Source organism: Eucalyptus grandis, chromosome 8 (assembly GCF_016545825.1).
Source record: "Eucalyptus grandis isolate ANBG69807.140 chromosome 8, ASM1654582v1, whole genome shotgun sequence".
Classification (NCBI taxonomy): Eukaryota; Viridiplantae; Streptophyta; class Magnoliopsida; order Myrtales; family Myrtaceae; genus Eucalyptus; species Eucalyptus grandis.
In genome coordinates this window covers 69,785,092-69,806,466 of record NC_052619.1, presented here as the reverse complement: position 1 = coordinate 69,806,466, position 21,375 = coordinate 69,785,092, and the positions used below count along the sequence as shown (strand labels likewise).

The window sequence follows — 21,375 nt, the reverse complement described above, 5'->3', positions numbered from 1 at the left end:
TTTTGGAGGAAAAAGATATGTCTCTAATAGCAAACACCAATTGTTTCCATTTTAACCGTTGACTTCCATTTTCATCTGGTCTAGAATCTTTTATCACATGGGCATCTTGTGAAGCGTCCTCCTAATATTCCTGAACAACAGGCCAAAAATAATATATAATATAAATATATGGCATGTAAATAAATAATAATAACGGGACCAATAGGAAAAAAGAAAAAAAAAGAAGGTGAATAATAACCAAAATGCCATCTCTCTCGAGCTCACGCTCTACTGCTGCAGTGCAGTGTATCTGCCTCTCCAGCCGGTGGCGCGCAGTCCAGACAAGAAACGGTCTATCTCCTTCCCTCGACGTCTCCGAAGACAGCACGCTTCTTCTTCGCTCTCTCTCTCTCTCTGGTAATCCTCTCTTTCTCACTCTACACTTCCGACAACAACGTCGTACACCCGTGTTCACGCATCCCGCATTCCATTCCGTCATCTCTCTTTACGTTTCTCGCCGTATAAAACTTGATGAATTCTCCTCTTTCCCAGTTCGCGATTCCGTAGCTTTTCATCACCTCTCGTCCGAGGTTTTGCTTGAACTTCAGTTGTGATGAATTACTGCGTGGAATCAGCTTGGTGGGTTTTGTAAATTTTCGGGATATCTTTAGGTGGCTGATGGTGATTTTTTTGTGTGCAGTTGAGTTGTAGTCAGTGAAAGATGGGTCCTCTAGCGCTGGCATTCGACGCGAAGAGAGCTTCGCAAGCGCCTTCAGGTGGATTCATCTCTTTTGTTTTGTGTCTTTTGTATTCTTGGTGGTTTTGCGCTTGCTTTCTGTGATGTCGGTACGTGGGAATGCAGGGAATCGCCCCAGGAAAAGGAATTTGTTTTAGTTTCTGTATTGTGAGATAGGTTGTCGATTAGATGCCATAGATCAACCCATTTGGATCCCAATTCATATAAATCTTTGCTGGAGGAATCAAAGAACAAAGAGGATGGAAACATTTGCTTTGACTTATCTGTGTATTTGATTGTGTTTGGTTGTCTGTGTTGATAGAGATTTATTAGTTTTGCTTATTGTTGGTGGATGCATATGTCTAAACATTTTTTGCTCTTAAAATGCTATGATTGCTGATGCAGATTAAGAAAGAATGTGATCTTGTTTTCTAACGGTGCCCTGACTGATGTGGAGATATATGTATTCAATATTTCTGTACTTTTTTTTCATATTCTGTTGATTATCTTGTCAAAGAATTGATGTTCTCCGCAGATATGCTCATGATGAAACCTCAGAACTTTCAGCTGGATGCAACAAAGTTCTTTGCTTCAGTTAGCACAGGAGAAGAAAAGCCCTTCGACTTTTTCCGTGCTTTGTTTGGTAAGTTGGAAAATATCAACCTGGGTATGCTTCCAGTGACTGTATCTTGGGCTATCATTTAGTGAGTTACATTTCTGTGCTCCATCTAATTGATTTGACTTTGTAATTATCCTGTCTCCAAGTTATATCCCATTCGGAGATTATTGGCATCTGAAGCAAAGTCTATGTCTATAGCACAGAATCCTCAAAAGCATAGAGGAAATATTGATTAAAGACTAGCATTAAGCATACGGGGAGGGAGGGGAGTCCATCATTCTTGGTGATTGTCTTTCCATAGTCTGGGTCAAGAGAATGGGTAACAATCATGGCAATTCTTGGCTGGGAAAGGATATGAAAAGATGAGCCATCTGATATATTTACATCTTTATTCATTCTCAGGTTTTTGGGAAACAGTTTTTTTGTTTCCTCTGTTTGATTTTTGGAGACTTTACATTTTCCCTTTTGTTACAGCACTTGTTCTGCATGTGAACTGGTGCTGGCGTTGCATGTGACGTTACATGGTATAATCTATTCTCCCACGTTTGCTGCAATCTGCAGATGGAGTTATTGCAGGAGGTACGGCTGGTGTTGTTGTTGAAACAGCCTTATACCCCATAGACACAATAAAGACAAGGCTGCAGGCAGGTTTCCTATAAAAAATTGGTACTGTTTATACAGCAGTAACCGATATCCATTACTTTCTTATGCACTGATTTCAAAAGAAGTTTGAGAAGAAAAAGACATGGAATAGATCAGTAGTATAAGCATAACAATTCCCTTGCATAAAATAAATATGAAAGAAAGAGTTTAATACCATAGAGCACTGTTCTCCAACTATGTCAAGCATGTTATTGATATGCCTCGAAAGCCTTTAAAAACCTTTTCCCTTGAGAGACACAAAGGGAATCCCACTTGCATACTCCGATGGTTCTTTCGTCCAAAATCAGCTATTGTTTCCTTCTCTGGATGTTAACATGTGGGAACTGCAATTTCTCAATTTGAATATCTTGGATCATCTGATCATCCATTCTTTACTCCCTCAATTTTGTTTTTTTTGGTCTCTACAAGACTATCATCGAGAGATTTCACCCCACCTGTGTTGATGTTAATTGCCAAATTCCATCTTTCTCTTTAATAATTTATATGTTGAAGTCTCTGAAGTTCTTTCTCATTCAGCAATGAGCTTTTTTCAGTTCTCTAATGTAGTATTGAAGCCTCATTAATCACATAACCATCTTCCATTGGGACAATCGTTCAGTAAGCCCTTATCATTCCTTTAGTTGTTGAAGTACCCATGGACTGGTGGGTGGTCTTCCTTCTATGTTAAGATCAATCCATTAAAAGCTGAGACAGCATCAAGAGAGAAGTCACCAATGCCATAGATAAACTGCATGAAACTGAATAAATCTGTTCTTGCAACCATCTTGCATCAATGAGTGAATTTTGTGTATTTTGCTCAAATTTCATTATGGAGTTGCTGAATTTATCTTTTGATTTACTGTAGGCAGTTCGTGGTGGAGGAAAAATTAATTTTCAAGGCTTATATTCTGGGTTGGCAGGAAATCTTGCTGGCGTATTACCGTAAGCTCCTTTTTTAAAATGCAAAACTTATTTATTGGCTAGAAATAATGTGTGAATCAACTATTCCTTTGTGCAGCTTTAGGTTTTTCTACTAGGTCAAACAATCTTGATTCGTTTACCTTATAGAATTTCCTATTTCCTCGTGGGCAGAAAAGTGGGACATTATACCCAAATAAAAATACTGGGAACAAATAATGCATCTATCATGTTCTTTGTGGATTAGTTCTTCAATATGTTTTTCTTTCTAACATGGCAAATGGTTCTATTAGTTACATGACAAGGGTCACTCTCCTCTCAGTGCTTCCGCTCTATTTGTCGGTGTTTATGAGCCCACAAAGCAAAAACTGCTAAGGACATTTCCTGAGAATTTCAGCGCTCTTGCTCATTTGGTAAGGAATCCTTACATACTTCCTCTGGCGAATGCTTTCTCTGGTAAAGCAACGTGTGCATTGAATTGAACTTAACTGGCTTACTTGTATTTGATTGAAAAGAGATGGCGATGTGGTTAAATCCGGTCGACATAGTTGTTCAAATTATGATTTGAATAAATCCCGTTATCCAACTAGCATTAAGGGTTCTTCAGAATGAGCTCCTGAGTGCGATATATGTGGTGTTTAGTCATCGCACTATAGTACTGGATTGAGGATCGATGGATCCAACAAGTGGAGCAAATTACAGCTAGCAGATTTTGTGTGATCACCTTCATAATTAAAATTCAAAAAAATGTAGCTCAGTGGTAAAGCCTTCGGTCAAGATAAGGTCAAGCTTAGCTATGGATGGCTAATTTGATGGCATAGTAAGTTTTTAACATCATGAGGAGGATTATGTCTCAAGTAGGCATACCCTTATATCATGATTTTCTTTCCTCTTGTTTTTGCTATGTGATATAAATCATATATAAATTGGGCTGCTTGTCTTAATCTGCTGCATTTTGAGAATATCGACTTTCCTGAAGTTTAATGAGCATTTTGTAGGCTGCTGGTGCCTTAGGAGGAGTGGCTGCTTCTCTTATTCGTGTTCCAACAGAGGTCAAATTGTTCTATCCACACAAATTCTTCCATTTCGTTTCCTTTTCTTTCGTCCTAAGAAAACCAACTTGCTTTGTATCTGAACACTTTCCAGGTTGTTAAGCAAAGAATGCAGACAAGGCAGTTTAATTCTGCCCCTGATGCTGTCCGCCTTATTGTCTCTAAAGAAGGTTTTAAAGGTCTTTATGCGGTATGGGGAAAAAAGAGAAAACCTAAAGAAACTGCTATTTTAAGATTAAGGATCTTCTTTTTATGAGTATTAGACATTGTTTTCTTTTGTTTCACAATCATATTAGCACTGCCACCAAAAGAATGTATACATCAGCGCTTTCTGTAACATCAGCTTCACTCAACAGATGTTTTGATCTCATTCTTTCTAGGGATATGGATCGTTTTTGTTGCGGGATTTGCCATTTGATGCAATCCAATTCTGCATCTATGAGCAGCTTCGGCTTGGTTATAAAGCGGCAGTAAGCATCTCGATTATGTCTTTTTAACAAGTAAATTGTCGACATCTGTTTTCTTCATAGAATTTTTTCACCATGGGACCACCTTTTGAACTGATTAAATATGGCTATTGCACCATTCGGAGGAAGCACTTTTGCAAAGTCATGTCGTCATGTGTGCTTAGTTAAGCCATTCTTGCCTTTCAAAAGAGATTAAGAATTCTTTCCTTGTTTCTCAAACAGGCACGTAGAGAGCTGAATGATCCAGAGAATGCTGCAATTGGAGCTTTTGCAGGTACTTATTGGTGCTTTTGCAGATGTTGGTGCAATATTTGTTTCTAACTATTTATTTATTGCTGTTAATTCTGATGACTGTGGTTTATTGATTCTGTACTGCATCAATAAGCTTTTTCACAATTGCTCCATGCACATAAAATGTGAAAATCTGTTAAGGAGCCAGTAACTGCCAAAGACTGAAGAGGTGGTGTGCACTACTTTATTTCCATTTCCATCCATAGGTGAAGGTTTCACCAGAAAGTTCCAATTGCCGCAATGGTTTACCTTTAGTTAGTTCACTAAGTCCACAGTATAGACTCAGGAACAACATGCTCCCTAAACCTGTGCATGTTGCTATATGCTCGTAACTTATCTATGACCCTTAACCTCACCCTTGGATAATGAAGATAATACGACAGCTATTAGAGGTATAATTTCCTAAGTTGCCATGGCATAAAGGTTGGTGAATATTTTGGTTCCGGACTTTACTTCTTAAATTAGCATACAGGGGAGATTTTGTGTTCTGTTTTCACATCCATTTTGTCTTCAAAGGCTCTCAATTGGGGCAATTTGCCAATTTCAACGATATGATCGGATAGGATTGTGTTATATGAAATTTTGCGGCACACCGTGACAAATGATTCCATCAAACTTGAAGAGAATTGTTTATTGACTGTCCAATTAATTCCTGCATGGCATGTGATATGTGTTTGGGTATTCCTACAGCTTTCTTACGCTGGTCTGAAGAGGCAAACAGTTTTGCTGCATCTGCTGCATTAGGAATAAGGCTTAGTGTATGCATATAGCTCCCCCCCTCATTGAGTTAAAGCTGGTGGTTGATGTCATTATGTGCTTTTAGAATAGTCACAAATCTTCACTTGCCGAGCCACTAAAGTTGATGCCTTTTTCTTTGTCTGCGTAGTACTGTCCCTGAGCTTTCACTTCCTTTTGTACAGTTGATTTATCAATAATATTTATGAATTTAAGTTAAGTTAGCTTGCCTCTCTGGTGCAGCTTAATCTGAAGGGTATTTATTGTTGATACTTATTCACCCCTACACTTTTTTGAACAACGTATTTAAGGTGTTCACCAATTTTGAACTGTGTGTAATGCTTTATATTTGTTAATTTGTAAGATCAGAGAATTTAGAGGCCCTAGAATTTTTTCCCGTAGTTCACTGCTCAGTTTCTCAAATGTATAGTTATAGTACCCAGGAAAATCACAAAAGAATCAGTTTCTTGTCCAATAGTTAGAAATTTTATGCCTTCAGACTGTATGCAAATTTGTTGGAGTAAAATGAATGAACTGCTCAAATATGCATGAAATGATTTATACCATTCTTTAGGTGGATGTTATGTTTTGCAGGAGCACTAACTGGAGCAATAACCACTCCACTTGATGTAATCAAGACAAGGCTAATGACTCAGGTACTAAGAAGCTGCCTCTAACTTCCACCTCGTCACGATCTTCTTAGTTTTCCTCCTCTTATGAGTATAGGCTATCAGTGGCCACACGAAGTTTGTATCTGTCTATGATAATCGAGTGATTCACTCTGATACATGCAGGGACCAGCAAACCAGTACCGAGGGGTATTCGATTGTGTCCAAACTATTGTGAGGGAAGAGGGTCCCTCAGCTCTTCTCAAGGTCTCTCTCTCTCTCTCGCGCGCGCATGTGCGCTCACATTTTTGAGCTAGACATTGAGTATGACCATCTGTTTTTCTCTGATTGCTCCATCATTAGTGTGTTTCCACTCTGTTTTCTGCCTCATAATAATTGAAAAACAAGTTCTCAATTCTCAAAGAATCAATTTTAAATGAAACGGAGCACTTATTAATAGTAGAAGTAGTGCATAATCACAATATGTTTACTTTTTACCAATTTGTAAATGTACGGCATGCAAACAGTTTCTTGGTATAAACAACCCTGTACATGGAGAAACCGGCCTTGATTTTCACAAATATCTTACACCAAACTTTCTACTCCAAGACACTTGTTGTGCAATGCATTTATGACGTGGCGGATAATTTAAAGGAAGAGCTCAATGTCAGGATTAGTACAAGATAGCACAATGGCATAGCCTCATACGAGCGTCCATGAAGTAGAGTTTACCTAGCCGGAAAAAAGCTTGATCGCTGTTGTAGTTATCAACATTGTTTCTCATGAACTGCAGAACACGTGGTATTTTGAAGGTTGTCATATAACCTTTCCCTTTTTCTTAATGTTCCCTCCTCTCTGAGTTCCTGTATAATTCAGGGAATTGAGCCGAGGGTACTATGGATTGGCATTGGTGGGTCGATATTCTTTGGCGTCCTGGAGAGCACTAAGCGGTTCCTTTCTCAAAGACATCCTCCACCACCTCCACATCCCAAGAAAGATCCAACAAGCTGAAAGTCGGTTTGGCACTCAACAACGTTCATATTGAACAGTTCTGGTCTTCATGCTTTGTTATCCACATGAGGTTTGCCCAGAAATCTGCATCAACTATTCATAGCGGAAGATAGAGTAAGTGTTAAGGGAGATTGCCCCCATTGAATTGGTGCAACTGCTTCATATGTTCTTAGCCCGCTTATGCAGGTTTTGAAAATGAATGCTTTAGCTGTGCCAAATAGTGGGTAGCTAGAGGGAAAAAGGAAAAACAGAACGTTTCTGGACTGATGAATAGCTTGTTTACGTTCATTGCCCTCATTTCCTACGGGCCATTTGCCAATCTAGTGTGGATTTTTATTAATTTGCCTTGAGCCACTGCGTACAGAACCGTGTAACCATTTCTGGCCCATCAGTTGCAGAAATGTAACATGTTTGGCTAAGAACGATGCAAATAATGTGCCGCCAAAACCGTTGATTAAGTTTGAGACACGCCGATGAGCTAAATTTTAACTGTCCACCACCTTCACATTGTTCCAGATTCAATTATATGAGATGCAAATTTGAGAGACCAAAATTTTATTCTGTGCATAATTTTACCACACGTGTAGATTTTCCCAACAAGGTGTAAAAGATCCTGAGGCTTTTTCAGCCAATTATATCTTTAGTTGTTGTAGGCGACCCAACACCTCCCGTTTGAAGCCATAGCTACCAGGTGCTAGATATTAATCAGAACTCAACATAAGAAAAGCTTACAATGCCACCAGATATGGCATTCCTCATCGGTAATCCATCGTAAATGCTACTACTTTTGTCTTCAACCTGCGAAGAATGTCGAATTGCATGTACCATATTATTAGAGTGGTCTCAGTTTAGTTGCAGATGTTTGTAAATTTACATCCAGGAGAGTGCCTAAACCTTGAAGCGCTTGGTTATAGAAGAGCATGAACGGACTTCGAATTAGTTTTCAACAAGATTAAAGCTGACTACGAGCGTTACAGACAACCCTGTGTACCAAATCATCATGAGCCGGTTCGGTTTCGCCTAAACCTCTAAAAGTGACATTCAAACGCTTCATTCACGTCATATAAATCAATCGAACCTCATTCTTCGCCACAATATTCAACACTGGCAGTTCAACCACTTCTGTCCTCACTCCAACTTGTTGATATTTGGAGACGTCCATTCACTGTGTTTTAAATCGGCATTATTCAACGTTTCCTACTAAAAAAACTGTAAGAAGCACTTGAAAAAGGTCTCCTTTTGAGGGTTCCAATAAAAAAGGCACGCAACAAATTTTCGTCCTCCAACTTGCACCCACTGACTCAGGCCCCTGATTCTTGGTCCCTGCACAATGATCATGACTTTTCTTCAATGCAGGAAAACATCTTGAAGTGGATTGATTTTCCCAAAACACAAACACGAGCACATTCAAAGAATACAATCGAAGATCTAGAAGAGAAGGCCCTTAACCCTTACAAGGGAGCAAATCGCAGTCATTGCTGAAATGCTACAGAAGAAGCCATTTCTACTTATCATGTAAGGACCCTGAATCAAGATCCCTGTTTCCCACATTCACCTAGGTTTTGGAACACAGTGGGAGACAAGCTTCCTAGACACACAGAAAGCAATTCAATCTAGCAAGCACAATTTACTGTGTCAAAGAAATGGAAAGGTAATTCCCGCAATCAATGAAATCCTGCTGGTGACCCACTCAACCTAAAATAAGACCAAATAATAAACTACTACTACTGTGTGAAGGCCAGATAATAAGGAGTAAGCTCATATGCCACCGCAAATCAACTTCCTCTGTAATACAGTAATCTTTCACCGCTTGAGCAGCAAAATCATCTAAACTACTAGCTCAACGCTTTAAGTTACAACTGACCTTTGATAGCTAAATATAGTAAGCATGCTTCAAACAGGAAAGAAAAAACATCTACTGAGAACATACCGAAAAGCACTAGCTTCATCACAATGTGAACCACATTATTTTCTAGGAAAAGAATCCGTGGATTGCAATCACGAAACTGTGGCAGACTTCATGGAAAGAAGAACAAGTATAGTGGAGTACATTTAGCAAGCTGCCATTAGCTAAAGAACTTCAGTTTACTCAAATGGTCACACACACTTCAGTTAATTTAAGAATGCTACAATCTCCCTCAATCCTTCCCAAGGTTCCTGCAATCAACGAAACCCTGCAGGTGACCCACTCAACCTATAATAAGATCATATAAAAAGCAACTACTGTGTAAAGTCCAGATAATAAGGAGCGAGCTCATATGCCAACGCAAATCAACTTCCTCTGTAATACAGTAATCTTTCAGAGCAGCAAAGAATTTAAATTACTAGACCAACGCTTTTAGTTACAACCGGCCTTTATTAGCTAAATATAGTAAGCATGCTTCAAACAGGAAAGAAAAAATATCTATAGAGAACATACTCAAAAGCACCAGCTTCATCACAATGTGAACCAAATTATTTTTCTAGGAAAAGAATCCGTAGTTTGCAATCACGAAACTTTGGCAGACTTCATGGAAAGAAGAAAAAATATGGTGCAGTACATTAGCAAGCTGCCGTTAGCTAAAGAAGTTCAGTTTACTCAAATGGTCACGCACACTTCAAGAATCCTACAATGTTTCCCAATCCTTACCAAGGTTCCACTAAATGTATTATAACAAATCTAAATCTACTGGAAAACTTGTATCAAGAATTTGCAACCTCACAACTCGGCAAACCATGAGCTAAATTTAGGAAAAGAACACTACACATAAACTTGGAATGAAATTATCCAGTAGATACATTGTGACATCAAGAAAATAAACCAAACTATACATAAGACTTGAAAATACTCACGAACATAATATCTTATTTCCTAATGCATAAATTAAATAGATTTCAATTCCTAATTTTTTGACTAAATTGACTTCAGCTCACACGGGAGGCGACAGGTGTATCACTTAATGGCACTGCAATACCTTGCCATGCCCGTCATATCTTCTCAATCTTATCAGCCTTCACAACGGGGTTTGCCTTAGCGATAGCATCCCTGCCTGCAGTCTTGTAATTAAACACGCAGTCGTGCTTTTCGGAATATCGATGGACAGAGCAGAACGTCTCCCCACACTTGCACTTGAAACCTGTCAGGCCGACCCGCTTCGTACAGAAACCACAGCGGTTCACAGGCCTCATCTCCTGATTCTCCAATGCTGCCACCTGTTCCACTCGATTAGCCATGGCTGCCACCGGTGTCTCCTTGGCATGACTAGAACCATCCACAGCCCCAACATCCTTGGTGTCTTCTGCCACAGCAGCAGAACCACTAGACTCCTTCGATTGCTTCAAAAGATACTCACAGTGACATTTGGAGCAGAGGTTATTGGTGGTAGGATTCCCAAAGAATCCACAACTATTCGCGCAAAGAACCGGATTGCTCGAAGAAGGCTGACTGGAATGATCAGCCGGCGTTGTCTCCTGCTTCTCCGAGATAGCTGCCGCTTCCACCCAGTTAGCTACATCTCCAGCTGGTGCCTCCTCGACACAACAAGAACCATCCCCAGCATCGCCACCACCGACGCCAGCTCCTTCCGAACCAGCTGCCGTCGAATCCACAGCATCCTTCGGTTGCTTCAGCAGATGCTCATAGTAACATCTAGAACAGAGGTTATTGGTACTTGGGTTCCCGAAGAAACCGCAGTCGTTCGCGCACAGAACCGGATCGCCGCTCGAAGACGACTGCTCGCAATCCACGTCCCGAAGCTTCCTCTTTTGCGATTGTTCGTCCATTCTAACAACGACCCAGTTCGCAATTCCCACAGAAAGACCCGAAAAACCAATCGGGCACGAACCGAATTCGCAGCCGAATCGAAATTCGCAACAGAGCCGCCAAGAATTCCTATCACCGCCGAATAAAGAACGAATCTTGATCCTAACAAAGGCGAGAACTTTAAGCTCCACACCAGTCGAGCGATCGAATCACGAAGAGAACATGAACTGTACGGAATGAAGCGCGCAGAGAAATCACCTCACGGGGAACCCATCGCAGATCTGGAGGATCCGGCCATGGCGAGCAGTTCGAGCTTGCAAGCGAGAGAGAGAGAGAGAGAGGGTCGTCTGCTGATCTCCAGAAGAAGGAGAGAAACGAGGATATAGTGGTGGAAATTATAATATAATTATTAATTATTTTCCTTAAAAGGAGAAAATTCCATTTTTATTTCCTTCTACGGAAATTCCTTCGATTTTTTTTTTTTTAATTTCGAGGGGATTTTGTTGGGTGGACGGCCGTGCACGGTACACTTGCGTATAATATACAGCCAGGGCCAGCTCGCGGCGAACCAGCGACATACGCGACCGCACAGATTAGAAGCAAAGACATTGAAAATAAAAATAAAAATTACTTTTCTATGTTGTTATTATTTTCTATTATTCTATCTTTGTCATTACTTGAAGGATACAGTTGTGTGGTTGCGTTCGGTTTTGGATTTATTTGGTGACATGCACTTTTCTCCATTATCATACTTAGGTTTGGTATGTAATTTCACTTTTTCCTTCTTTTTTTTTTTAATAGCCTGTGAGCGCTCTTGTAATTTAAATTTTCCTTGATACGGCACTCGAATTCTTTTGGAGCGTATATGTAACAATGTAAAACTATGTATTGTTTTTTGTTTTCCATCTTTGAACAGCTTTTCCACCTTTTGCTTCTCGAGGAGACATCGAAAAGTCAAAGAAAAATGTTTTGCATGCGAATATGAATGGCAATTGTGTCGAATGATCATTCCATGAGGACAATAAGCATAGTGAAAAGAGGATATTATAAGTCTAGTTGAGTTGCTCTTTCCATCATTATGATGAGTAACATGATCACACGACTACATTATTATACATGACTTTTAGCCAATATAGAAACAATTTGGGGGCTTAATTATGCATGGCTTCCTCAATTCGACAGTTGCCACTTTTCAAATCCAAAAATAGAAAAAGAAGACGATTGTAACTTTTATTCGTTGTTATATTAATAACCTTATCAATTTAGGACTTTGTTGTAAAGGGATTGGCATGAAGCAAAAGAGTACTAAGTTAAAGGTTCCATTCTTGTGGATACTACACACACATATATACATATGCACACATACAAAAGAAAAGTGAGTCAAAAAAAAAAAAAAGTACTTGAGAGATCGGTCATGATAATTCTATTTTTATTTTGAAGAAATTTTTTAACTATAAATTCCATGCTCCAACTTCTCAATCTCTCTTTCTTGATTCCATCTTGGCTCATTCAATGTGAAAGTGTTGTTGCATTTATTTACACTCAAAGAGTATGAATTAGCCCTTTTAATGATATATTGACTCGATATGAAAATTTGACTAAATTTAGTAATTGATATTGCAATCAAGATTGAAAATTTTTAGTGGTTGGATTAGGCTTTTATCCTATCGATGTAAGTTTCGTTGGATAGATTGATCTATCGAAACAAATTGAATGATGGATTGGATTAGGCTTTATTTTATCAATGTAAGTTTAGTTGGACATATTGATCTATCGAAACAAATTAAATGACGGATTGGACTTTCTATTTTACAAAATTCAAACGGAAAAAGGCCCTTTAGATTGGCTTTTGAAACAAATCGAAAACCAGAGTTTCAAACAATTCGAAAATATTTTAGAATAAGAATTTAAATCCTCATGCGTAACTCTTATGAAAATTTGAGAAGGTTAATTTCAAAAAAAGGGCACCCAAAAATAAAACAAAAAAATCATAAAAATTAACGGTAAAAGTCACAACATCAATTAAAAAAGATGAGAAACTACCATTAGCTCGTAATCATCGGAAAACCAAAAAATAATTAGGAGACAAGTTCTGTCTCCGACGACCAAACACTCTCTCTCCTTCTGTCTGCCATTCTTGCCGTCTTGTGTTTCCATTGCTCTCTCTCTCTCTTTCCGCTCTCCGACCTCCAGCATGAAGTTCTAGAAATTGGGTACTCGCGGGTGGATCAATTTGATGGCTTTCCGGGTCGCCGTTCGATAATTTACCAGGTATCTCTCGGTTCTTGATCGAACTCCAAGTGAAAGTTGAGCACCTCGACGTTCTTCGCTTTTTGGTCCTTTCTGCTGTAACTTTGCTCGTTGTTGTTGTTGGGTTTGTGGGTCGCTCTTGCTTTGCTAAACTTAAGTGGTGGCATAACGTCTCTGACGTCTCAGCGTCTGGTTTGAACGAATATATTATTTTTTTTGGGTCTGTTGTTGTGAATATGGCGTAATTGACGCGGCATCGCACATGGACAGTTGGGTCGAGAATTGACGGGTTCAATGTGCGTTGCTTGCGGGGGTCAAGTTTTGATCTTGGGTTCTTCTTCCCCGGGTACGGCGGTTGGCGAATTGCTTTATCTTGTTCGTGCCCACCAGGTGCTTGCTCATTGTTCTGAGTGACCAGTCGAGGAGGAATTCATTGCTTGCGAGAATGGCGAACAGCAAATACGAGTACGTGAAGTCGTTCGAAGTGGAGGATGAGGTGATGCCACCGAATTTGATCATTGTGCGAATTGAGGCATTCAATTTCGATGGGTATGTATCGGCCAACGTAATTCTCTTTTTGAAGTTTTGGGCATTTAATGTGACAAAGGTCGCACTTTTAACATTATAAGTAAAAACTAAAGCCTCAAAAGCCAGAAGCCAAGCCTAGCACTCACTAACTCTTCAAAGTGAAGAACTTTAATATTTGTTTTGCTTAATCCTGCTTGGCAACTCATGTTCTTTTGACTTTTTCAACATTAGGTTTTCTGACATCCATGATTTTGAAAAACCTAACGATGAGAAAGCACTGGCCCTGATGAGCTCATGTGCTGCTGCTGTCTTGGAGGAGTATCCTGATATAGTTTTTTCTTATGGATTTAATGATGAGTACAGGTGCTATAATCTGTTCCCTTCTATATTTTAGGTTTTGGTGAAATATCAATATTATTGCTATTAATGTTGTAAACCTATATGTATTTGTTTTTCATATGGCTTGCAGTTTTGTTTTCAAGAGGAAGACAAAGTTCTATCAAAGACGAGCCAGGTACTTTCGAGACTCCATGTCAATTGCAAGTTCGTGGGGGTTAAGGACACAAAAAAAAAGTAACTGGAAAGGAACTAATATTCTCTTCTAACTTCTTTGAGTACATTGATATCTGTTTAATTGATTGAGCTGATTCTATTGCTGCAAAAGTGGTGGCTACTATGTGGAGCTGCATTATAGAACAAGGACAATATAGAAGAGAGTATTACCTAAGTGAACCGTAAAGGGATGAAGTGATTCAGAATAGAATAATTTGGTGATTCAAGGGGAAAACTCAATTCTTCTCTATACGGAAGTTCCTTCTGGTCATTGCTAGATGTAATCTCTGATTGTTGTAATACTGGGATAGTGCCAAACTCAAATTCATCCCTGTGGTGACTGAGCAATTTAAGAGAGCATTTCAGTAACTTGGCATATTGAATGGACTGAAGAATATATTTGTAGAATTTAAGACTTCATGCCACAGATTTGGGGATAAAGAGTTGTTTTTGTAGATATTGAGGTTGTAATTGCTTCTTTTTCCTGAATGTTGTGTATGTAGCTAACTTCCAATATTTTGGTTGCAGCAAAATAATGTCGCTGATTGTGTCTTTTTTCTCTTCTGTTTATGCCACAAAATGGAAAGAGTTCTTTCCTCATAAGGAAATGAAGTGTCCACTTTCCTTTCTTGCACGTGTTCTTTGTTGTGCCTCATTAGAGGTTCTTCAAGCATATCTTGCATGGAGACAAAATGAATGTAAGTATATAAGTCTTAAGTTATTATATATGGAAAATCAATCAACCAAAATTGGTTTTAGATTGTACTACCTCCTTTGAATATCTCAGACACAATTTTAATAGTTTATGTATATGAAAAATCTAAGCAGAGGGAATATAATTGAAGGGCAACTAGTGAGTTAGTGGAACTGATAAGTCATTGCGGGTTTTGTCTTTCTACAGGTCATATCCGTAACCTTCACAATACTTGTCTCTGGATGCTGATTAAAAGTGGAAAATCTGCCAAGGAAGCAGTGGAAGTTTTACAGGTTTTTAGTTCTTTGTGCTTCTCTATGTATGTGTGTGTTCTCTCTTTTAGAATAGAGCTGGTTGTTCTATTCTGTTATTGGGATTGTTATTTAGAGTGGAGTTGCTTTTCTTATTCATTTGCAAGGATGTCGAATAGAGAACTCTGGGGCTTTGTTGCTTGACGATGTTATCTGATCTGAATTATTTTTCTTTTAGTTCTTGACATGAAATTCATGAAAGTTCTACTCTTATAGAACTTTCTGTAGCTCAGCCTTATTTTGGCAGTCTCTATGTTCCTTGTGTGTTGGTTCCTATTTCATCTGCTTTCATCATGTGGTAACTATACCAAGCAATGGTTCCTACTTTCATTTGGCTAAATTCATCTGCCATATTTTCAGGGTACCCAAAAACAAGAGAAAAATGAGCTTCTTTTTCAGCAATTTGGGATCAACTACAGAATGCTTCCTGAAATGTTTCGTCAAGGGTCATGTATCTTTATGACGCAGGTTTGTTTCCTCTCAGTTGGATCTTCTTGAATTTGGACTTCTCATACTGTCTGAGTAATCTTGTAAGAAGTGTTATGATTGCCATGGGGAAATTTTTTGAAAGTCCAACGAATATGCAACTTGTGTGATCATCAAAATCAATAAATTTTATATTGCAAAGAAATACTGCATCCTATTGCTGTGCACATGGGCGAAAAATTCAATGAATTTTATTGGTTCGGTTTAAGAGATGCATATACAGAGTCACTCCCTGGGAGATCATATGTATGCAATGTTTTTATACCCGGACTGGTTAAGAACCGGTGTCACTTCCAGTTCAAGGCAACCGGTTCAATTGGTTGTACAATCGGGTTGATGACTCCTCAGTCAGCTTTGGCAGTAGATGTGCATTCTCGTGGTCAGGGGTTCCATTCCCCTTGCTGCCTCCTGCTTGATGTTTTTGAAAGCCAAGGACCTGGTTCAAGATCCTGTCACATTGCTGACTGGTTCACCAGGTTTAGCTTTTAAACCGGGAATATGACCAGTTCTTGACCATTCCGGTTCTTAGATGAAAAGTGGACCCAACCATGGTTCTATTCCTGGTTCAACGTGTTCAACCGGCCAGTCGGCTCAGGGTTTAACAACACTCTATGTATATGCACTTTTTGTATCATTTTACGCAACTTTGGTACCACAGAGTTTTCCAGAGGCGATGTCATTTAATGTGGATAAAACAGAGGAACTTCTCTACTGTCATTTATTCTACTCTTTTGCTTGTTCTGTGGAATACGTATTAGGACTTTCAGATTTACCTGACCAGTTATATTTTGGCTAGGTAATGTTTGCTTGAAATACCCCTGAATCAGTCTATACTGTTATGAATCGCTATTTGATAGGAGTGAAAGTGGTTTCTTTTTCAAATTTTGGCTTTGTTGCACAGTACTTCTAACTTGTCAATTGAATTTAGCAAAAAGGAAAAAATGTCACATTGCTATTTTCTGTGTTTATTGCTCAGGCAGAAGACGTAGTCAAGTACAATGAGCATGGAGTTCCCGTCAAAAGAATGCGGCGAAAACCTATGATGATCCATGATGAACATATAGCTGGGCGAAACTTTTGGAATGGACAGCAATATCTCTTGATGGAACTAGGTGCCTTTGAGAATGATATAAAGAAGATAAAAGCAGATTATGTCAGATCCTTTTTGTTTGAAAACAAGTTGATGCCATCTACTTGGATTGTGATCAGAATTGACGGTTGCCACTTCCACAGGTATAGTACTTGTTGCTAGTACACCCTTGACCATATATGTCAAAATTAGATTATTCCATTCAATGTTTAGCTCATCCAGGATCCCCTGAATAGGACTGTCCATGGTCATGGGAGATATTTACAATCTTTATTACAGCTAAGGACATATTGCTTAAGGAGGAGTTTTTGATCTAATGCTCATTTTTTGGGAGATTGGCACTTTCTTCCCTTTTCTCTCGTCTTGTGTACTCTTTGAAGCAAGCATGTGACAAAGGATATCTATTCGACATTTTAGATTTAGGACTCCCCTCTGTGTCCACTGATTGTTACAACTAAAAGATTCTTGATTAAATTCCGGGTAGGAGTAGATTTTGGCATTTGATAGGTTCACAATGGGGACATGCAGATGGTAAGGGGGACATAAAAAGGATAGGACTTTTACTCTGATAGAATTGGTTTTTAGGATAGATTATGTTGTCATTGTCAATTACTTTGTCTCTGGATGCTCAGCTTATCTTGAAACTTATGATTTTAAGATATTCTCACTATCGTGAATGGTACATAAGTGCTAAGTTACAACTACGGCATCTTATAATTTTGCTTTTACTTGAAATTTTCTCGGTTTGGTTTTGGTAGATTTTCGGAAGTTCATGAGTTTGAGAAGCCAAATGATCAGCAAGCTTTGAACCTTATGAATTCATGTGCTGTGGCAGTTCTGGAAGAGTTTAAAGATATTGTCTTCTCTTATGGGGTCAGCGATGAGTATAGGTATCTTATTACTTGATATTCCAATTCATTGTTTAGTGCACCATTTGATGGTGTACTGACACTTTGGGTTTATACTCTCCAGCTTTGTTTTGAATAAGGATTCTAAATTTTACCAGCGACAGGCCAGGTACCTCTTCAAAATTTTCCCTCAGTCTTTGTTTATTCTGCCACTGCTTATTGGAACTTTGAATATTTTAGTGGAATATATGAGACCTCAATTAACATCCGGAAGACATATTTCTCATAGATGCTACAAATTACCAATTACTTTCAGCTAAACGTTCCTAGTTCATGGAAGTAGAAATTAATGTTAGAGATCTTTCAAGTAATAGACAGTATGATTTACTGGTGGTTTTTCTTGAGAGAGGTGGACTATTCTAAGAATTCCTCCTTTCTCTTTGCCAATCATTTCAGAAAACTGATGGTTCTAATAATTAGTTGAAGATAGACGCCTCTGCTAAAGTCACAAAAAGCTATTTAAAGATAGTGGGAAATAACTGAGAACATCTCCTTTCAAGGGGAGTATACTATGTGGCTTATTGAAAGTTCGTACCTGTTTGTTCCCTCTAGAATGTGAATTTTAGACACTTCCATCTTTGATACTGGTCATCAAATGGATTGATATTTCTTTCAAATAACCATGTCTTTTTGGAGTGCAGTTTTTCCCAGGGAATGTTAACAGTTGACTGCCATAATAGGTGGCAAGAAGATATAAATTTGAGAATGTGCCAGATTTTGATATCATAATGTTAATTTATGGACTTTGCTTGCAATAGTGGCTTTTGTGCTGTCTAGTTCAATCAAATGTTGTTGCCTCATACACTTCCATTTGTTTGCAGCCAAATAGTTTCTGTCATTGTGTCATTTTTCTCTTCAGCGTATGTGATGAAATGGAAAGACTTTTTCCCATGTAAAGAGTTGAAGTATTCTCCTTCTTTTGATGGACGCGCTGTGTGCTATCCTTCCACTGAAATACTTCGAGATTATCTGGCATGGAGACAAGTTGATTGTGAGTATTGGGCTAAGAAGAGATATTTTTGAATTTTTTACGGTTAAATACATTTAGTTCGTTTGATTTATTTAATTAGAGAATATTATGAACGTATTTTGCCAATTTGTAGGCCACATCAACAATCAGTACAACACATGTTTCTGGATGCTTGTCAAGTCAGGAAAGAGTAAAAGTGAAGCTCAGAGTTATTTAAAGGTGCCAAATTCTTTTCAAGAAATATAATTGGTGCTTTTGACCATCTCTTATCTGAACTTCGAGGCCTCAGCATTGATAGCCTTTAATAGTCCTAGAACATGTTTTCTCTTTTTTGTTTGCTTCCCTTTTATCTGCTGTATCTTATATCTCTGGCCTATGGGCAACAGAACTCCGTCTGTTTACGTGTTTTAATGACTCTGGTCCATGTCACGTTAGTGGTGCTCTTCTTTTTGTTTACATGTCTAATTTATCATCAATTTGGTGCATATTGTAATTTTGGTGCGAATGGCTTGGTTTGCAATGTATATGCAATCTAATGTTTGCATCTTGCTTTTGATTAATGCAAATTTGTAAACCTGTACGGCTAATCAAGAGAACTTGTGGTGGTTATCGCAAAAGAAAATGTATGTAAAGTTTTTGCATATTATCATCTGGGAAAACTTATTATTTATAAGAGATTGCATTTCAGTTTAGTGCTCTTCTACCTGTATATGTTTTATTTCACTCTCTCCACAACCCCACTTTTTCTCGCTTATGCCACCCATGTACCAGCTTGCATGCACTCTCCAGTCCTCTCTCTTCCTTACAACCACATGTTGTGCATATCCATACTGATATTTGTTAGAATGACTGAATGCAAATTTTTTATCGTTCTATTGGTGCTGTTTCAACGACTTCGATCTGGAATTTTTTCAACTAGAGAAGAATTTGTGTTTTGGAAAGTAACAAAAATTCCAAGTATAGGGTTGCATCTTTATCAACTGCCTAAACATCTTATAAGACCTCTTCTGTCTTCATGTACTTGAAAAGTTTGCTCTACAAGACATTAATACATTAGCCTCTCTCCACACTTTCCGTACATTCACTGCAAGTAATCTAGTAGAAGAAGCTGACACATAATAAACAAGAATTGTGGAATTGATCTTGATTCAACCACTTTGAGTTTATTTGATGTGAATCCAGTTTTCTTGTCTACATATTCCTTCAGATCTTCTATTAAGAGTCTGGGTCAATTTTCAAGTCTCCGTTTCTCTCTCTTCTGCCGAGGAATTTTTTATTGGGTGCTTTAGGACCATTGCGCGTGCAGTTTTAGTACATCCCAGCTTTTGGATGTTTGAGAATGTTATGCATTAAATGTCTTTCCATATATCCAGTGGTTGAGATGCATCTGGAGCAATGCTCCAGAAGCATGTAATATTTACTATCTACCTAGGCCCCCTCTCCCAAAGGAAAGTATAAGCAGAAGCATTTTCGAGCTCAGCTTTTTTTCAGCTACTATGATGATGCTAAGTTCATTTACTTTCAGGGCACACAAGCAAGAGAGAAGAATGAACTTCTAATCAGACAGTTTAACATTAACTACGACACACTACCTGAAATGTTCCGCCGGGGTTCCTCTGTATTTCGCATGAAGGTTTGTCGTTCTTTTATGCTGTCGTATATTATTTTAATCTATGCAAAACCGATGAGACGAATTGGTGACAAATGCTGGCTGCAAGAGCTAGCTTGATCTTATACATTTGAAGCATGCCTCTATTGACATTGTTCATTACTCTCCTTTTTTTAAAAGATTTTAACTTTGTCACAATTAATGTCAAGTGTTAAATGAGACTTATACTTGGACAAAGTTGACTTTCTAGCTGCTGATAAACTTTGGATTTTCATCAAGAATAGTAGCCCAGAGATTATATACATTTGCATAATGTGCAGGGAGAAGACTCTATGATGCCCGAGAATGGCAGGCTTGAAGAAGTCAAACAGAAAGTAATCATAGACCATTCCAATATCATTGAAGATAGCTTTTGGAAAGAGCATCCAAGCATATTGTCTTAATGTTCTTTCATATCAGAGCCCAGTGGAATTTGAGAAGCTCCTTTTTTTCCCTTTGACAAATTTCATTGAAGCTTTACCGGCGTTTTCTTTCGTTTTTTTGGGGGCGTCTAGTGTAACTTTTCCACTATCCACTGGCAATTGGCATTTGTTGCATTTAGGTATATTAGGTACACCTTCCCTATCCACTGGCAATCAGTATTTGTTGCATTTAGATATATATTAGGTACAAAGAGGTTGACAATGAGTATTCTTTCATTTAAAATCAACAGTTGTGATTTCTGAGTGAGTATATTTAAAAGAAAGTTCTGCCATGTTCTTGGGTGAGCCTAAAGGTACAAGGTGGTTCACAACTGCAGGATGTATTGCAGCTTTATTCTGGTTAACGATAGAGTGGGCTCTGGAAGAAGCTCCAAGTATTATGTCCTGAAATTTTATATCATCACTTTGTCTCTACCCCTTTATAACCCCTATCAAATTGACCCAAATCTTCACAATTAGTACAATTTTGTTGGAATGAATTAGGTAATTTAAGTCCAAAAGAATTGCTTGACAGTGATGGCTATCTCCACTCTTCCTCCTTCTATTTAATGGTCATCTACTAATGTGTAGCTACATTGGAGATAGGGGTGGCAAATGGGTGGGTCGAGTCGGGTATGGGTCGGGTCAAAAATGGATCAACCTATATTTGATCTATTTAACCTATTTTGATTTATATTCTTGTAATGTAAATCTAG

General features: G+C 38.5%; 3 protein-coding genes and 1 long non-coding RNA gene across 8 annotated transcripts; 2 read left to right on the top strand and 2 right to left on the bottom strand.

The window, feature by feature from the left end:
* The first annotated feature begins 267 nt into the window (after positions 1 to 267).
* On the top strand, positions 268 to 7,398 carry LOC104415846 (S-adenosylmethionine carrier 1, chloroplastic/mitochondrial). Of its 3 annotated transcripts, none has more exons than XM_039301001.1 (13): positions 268 to 391; positions 679 to 755; positions 1,251 to 1,358; positions 1,896 to 1,982; positions 2,846 to 2,918; positions 3,217 to 3,307; positions 3,893 to 3,946; positions 4,041 to 4,136; positions 4,327 to 4,416; positions 4,636 to 4,687; positions 6,034 to 6,095; positions 6,234 to 6,314; positions 6,924 to 7,398. In XM_039301001.1, exons 2-13 carry the CDS (start codon positions 701 to 703, stop codon positions 7,056 to 7,058), a joined length of 984 nt encoding a protein of 327 aa, XP_039156935.1. In that variant the 5' UTR covers positions 268 to 391; positions 679 to 700; the 3' UTR covers positions 7,059 to 7,398. The 3 variants fall into 3 exon arrangements, with proteins under 3 accessions (XP_039156935.1, XP_010025529.1, XP_010025530.1); XM_010027227.3 differs by having other exon boundaries at positions 282 to 396; positions 680 to 755; XM_010027228.3 differs by lacking the exon at positions 268 to 391 and adding an exon at positions 485 to 569 and having other exon boundaries at positions 680 to 755.
* Positions 7,399 to 7,943: 545 nt separating this feature from the next.
* On the bottom strand, positions 7,944 to 9,107 carry LOC120287719. The gene is made up of 2 exons (XR_005545983.1): positions 8,989 to 9,107; positions 7,944 to 8,381 (listed from the first exon to the last, which is right to left on the bottom strand). It is a non-coding gene; the product is annotated as an uncharacterized LOC120287719 (long non-coding RNA).
* A 555-nt stretch (positions 9,108 to 9,662) lies between these two features.
* On the bottom strand, positions 9,663 to 11,194 carry LOC104415845 (zinc finger A20 and AN1 domain-containing stress-associated protein 8). Its single transcript, XM_010027225.3, has 2 exons — positions 11,059 to 11,194; positions 9,663 to 10,962 (listed from the first exon to the last, which is right to left on the bottom strand). Exon 2 carries the CDS (start codon positions 10,818 to 10,820, stop codon positions 10,026 to 10,028), a length of 795 nt encoding a protein of 264 aa, XP_010025527.2. The 5' UTR covers positions 10,821 to 10,962; positions 11,059 to 11,194; the 3' UTR covers positions 9,663 to 10,025.
* Positions 11,195 to 12,867: 1,673 nt separating this feature from the next.
* LOC104415843 (tRNA(His) guanylyltransferase 2) lies at positions 12,868 to 20,957 on the top strand. Of its 3 annotated transcripts, none has more exons than XM_010027223.3 (14): positions 12,868 to 13,071; positions 13,441 to 13,599; positions 13,810 to 13,941; positions 14,048 to 14,092; positions 14,659 to 14,828; positions 15,032 to 15,117; positions 15,496 to 15,603; positions 16,598 to 16,854; positions 17,470 to 17,601; positions 17,684 to 17,728; positions 18,441 to 18,610; positions 18,723 to 18,808; positions 20,115 to 20,222; positions 20,519 to 20,957. In XM_010027223.3, the coding sequence occupies exons 2-14, from the start codon at positions 13,496 to 13,498 to the stop codon at positions 20,639 to 20,641; spliced, it is 1,566 nt and encodes a 521-aa protein (XP_010025525.2). In that variant the 5' UTR covers positions 12,868 to 13,071; positions 13,441 to 13,495; the 3' UTR covers positions 20,642 to 20,957. The 3 variants fall into 3 exon arrangements, with proteins under 3 accessions (XP_010025525.2, XP_010025524.2, XP_010025526.2); XM_010027222.3 differs by having other exon boundaries at positions 13,321 to 13,599; XM_010027224.2 differs by lacking the exons at positions 12,868 to 13,071; positions 13,441 to 13,599 and having other exon boundaries at positions 13,865 to 13,941; positions 14,718 to 14,828.
* The last annotated feature ends 418 nt before the right edge of the window (positions 20,958 to 21,375 follow it).